Source organism: Microtus ochrogaster, unplaced genomic scaffold (genome assembly GCF_000317375.1).
Source record: "Microtus ochrogaster isolate Prairie Vole_2 unplaced genomic scaffold, MicOch1.0 UNK138, whole genome shotgun sequence".
Classification (NCBI taxonomy): domain Eukaryota; kingdom Metazoa; phylum Chordata; class Mammalia; order Rodentia; family Cricetidae; genus Microtus; species Microtus ochrogaster.
In genome coordinates, this window is record NW_004949236.1 from 549,529 (window position 1) to 551,624 (window position 2,096).

The window sequence follows — 2,096 nt, forward strand, 5'->3', positions numbered from 1 at the left end:
AAGGGATGTGACAAGGGAAGTGAGATACAAGGGATGTGACAAGGGAAGTGAGATACAAGGGATGTGACAAGGGAAGCAAGGTTTGGTGTCACGTACAAGGGGAAATTTTACCTTCCATATTAAAACAATGGAGTGTAGCATAGAATGCACCAGAGCAAGGAAACACATTAGATATTAGCATAGAGCTCAATTAAACTTTTATTTTGTTTATTTCAGGTTCAATTCCCAAAAATCCAGGAATCACAACACAAAGCAATTATTGTTTTTCAACAACTATCTTAATCTGAAACTTAAAGTCTAGCTAATTTACAGTATAATTTGTAGTCTACTTTTGTTACACCATGAACTAAATATATATCTTGATGTGTAAAGTAAATATATTTTTTTTTGTTTTTTTTTGTTTTTTTAAATATTTATTTATTTATTATGCATACAATATTCTGTCTGTGTGCAGGCCGAAAGAGGGCACCAGGCCTCATTACAGATGGTTGTAAGCCACCATGTGGTTGCTGGGAATTGAACTCAGGACCTTTGGAAGAGCAGGCAATGCTCTTAACCGCTGAGCCATCTCTCCATCCCAAGTAAATATATTTTAAATAAATCCATTCTCATACTTGTGCACAAAATGACACACAGAGTTATGTATGCCTACGTGGCTGAACACATTCACTTCCATTCACCGCAGTGAGAAGGTTCAACTTCAATCGCCTCAAAAGTCATGTGATATGAATGTTATTATGCTCACTATTCTCTCAAAATGACTCAATAACCAAGTGAGGACTGGGCAGCAGCTTTCACTTCAGCTCTTGATCAGAGGTCTTAGAAAAATATCTACTAATTTTCCAGGGCAGGCAATAGCTGGATCCCCGAGAATCATGATTCATGAGGAGAAAAGGACAAACAGTGGGGAAAAGTAGCGAGGCCATTGCCGTCACATGCAACAGAGACCAGCCTGGATCATATAGAACCGCCGCAAGGAGTTGACAGATGGAAGAGATTGTGTAAAAGGAGAAAAACGTACTGACCAGGAGAAGAATGGTTTTAGTGGCTCTTGTCTCAGGGGAGGATCTGGAAGAAACATTGGTCCTGGGCATGTGTTGCATTCTTTGCTTGTGCCTGTACAGGGTGACAACCATGGAGCCACTGGACCATAACATGAGTACCAGAAAAAGAATGTCAGGAGCTGACAGCATTGTTGCATACAAGATGTCACTGGTTGGGTCATGACGGACAGAATAGCAGTATAAAAAAGATTTCAAGTTTTCTGTGCTTTCATTTCCATATTTTGCCCTCATGTGCACAAGATTAATACTGCTAATAAGGAAATGAATTACCCAGTTTAGGTACACAGAGTAACAGATGTACTTGTGTAAATTTATTTTAAGCTCCGAATACCTGGAGTTCGTGGGGCTGATGATGATGGCCTGGAAGACACTGAGGAAGGAGGTGCTGCCAATCCCCACACCCCTACTTACTCTGTGAAGAGAGGAAGCCAATTTGCATCCAATATCATTGAAGAAATTGTTCAACCCAAAAGCTAATATTGTCTGAGGTGCTCCTTTAGTCAGTACAGTTAAGATGTTGGCTACAATCAAGTGCATCAGAACCCAGTCTGTAAACTTTAATCTGTACCTCATTAGGTAAACAAACATGTAGTGGTGGAGAAGAGAGAAATTCCCCAGAAATCCAATCGTAGTCAAAGACAAGAAGATCATTGCTATAGATAGCTCGCTGGCTTCCATGCTGTAAGTTACTGCTCCCAGACTGAGGGAATCATGTGGAAAGATGAAGTTTGGGCCACATATACTGTATCATTGGACAAACAACATTCTCTATCCTCAATGAGTCCACAAGATAATTCAGTCTGTAGGGCATGTGCCTCTTTGGCATGACTTGAACACGTGAAGGCAGTTGAATGGGGCACAAAGTGCCCAAATATTTGTACGTTCATACTGTGTGAAATGTGCAAAGAGGCAACAATAACTCCTTAACAGGACAGCACAGAATATCTCCAGAGCCTGGTTCATATCTGAAGCACAGTCATGACCCAGTGAAACAGCTATGTGATAAGCAAATGGCATACTTGAACTTTGGAA

At 40.5% G+C, this 2,096-nt stretch overlaps 1 protein-coding gene across 1 annotated transcript; it reads right to left on the reverse strand.

Moving 5' to 3' along the window:
• Positions 1–794: 794 nt before the first annotated feature.
• On the reverse strand, positions 795–1,742 carry LOC101996215 (vomeronasal type-1 receptor 4-like). Its single transcript, XM_005371912.1, has one exon. It carries the CDS (start codon positions 1,740–1,742, stop codon positions 795–797), a length of 948 nt encoding a protein of 315 aa, XP_005371969.1.
• Positions 1,743–2,096: the final 354 nt, after the last annotated feature.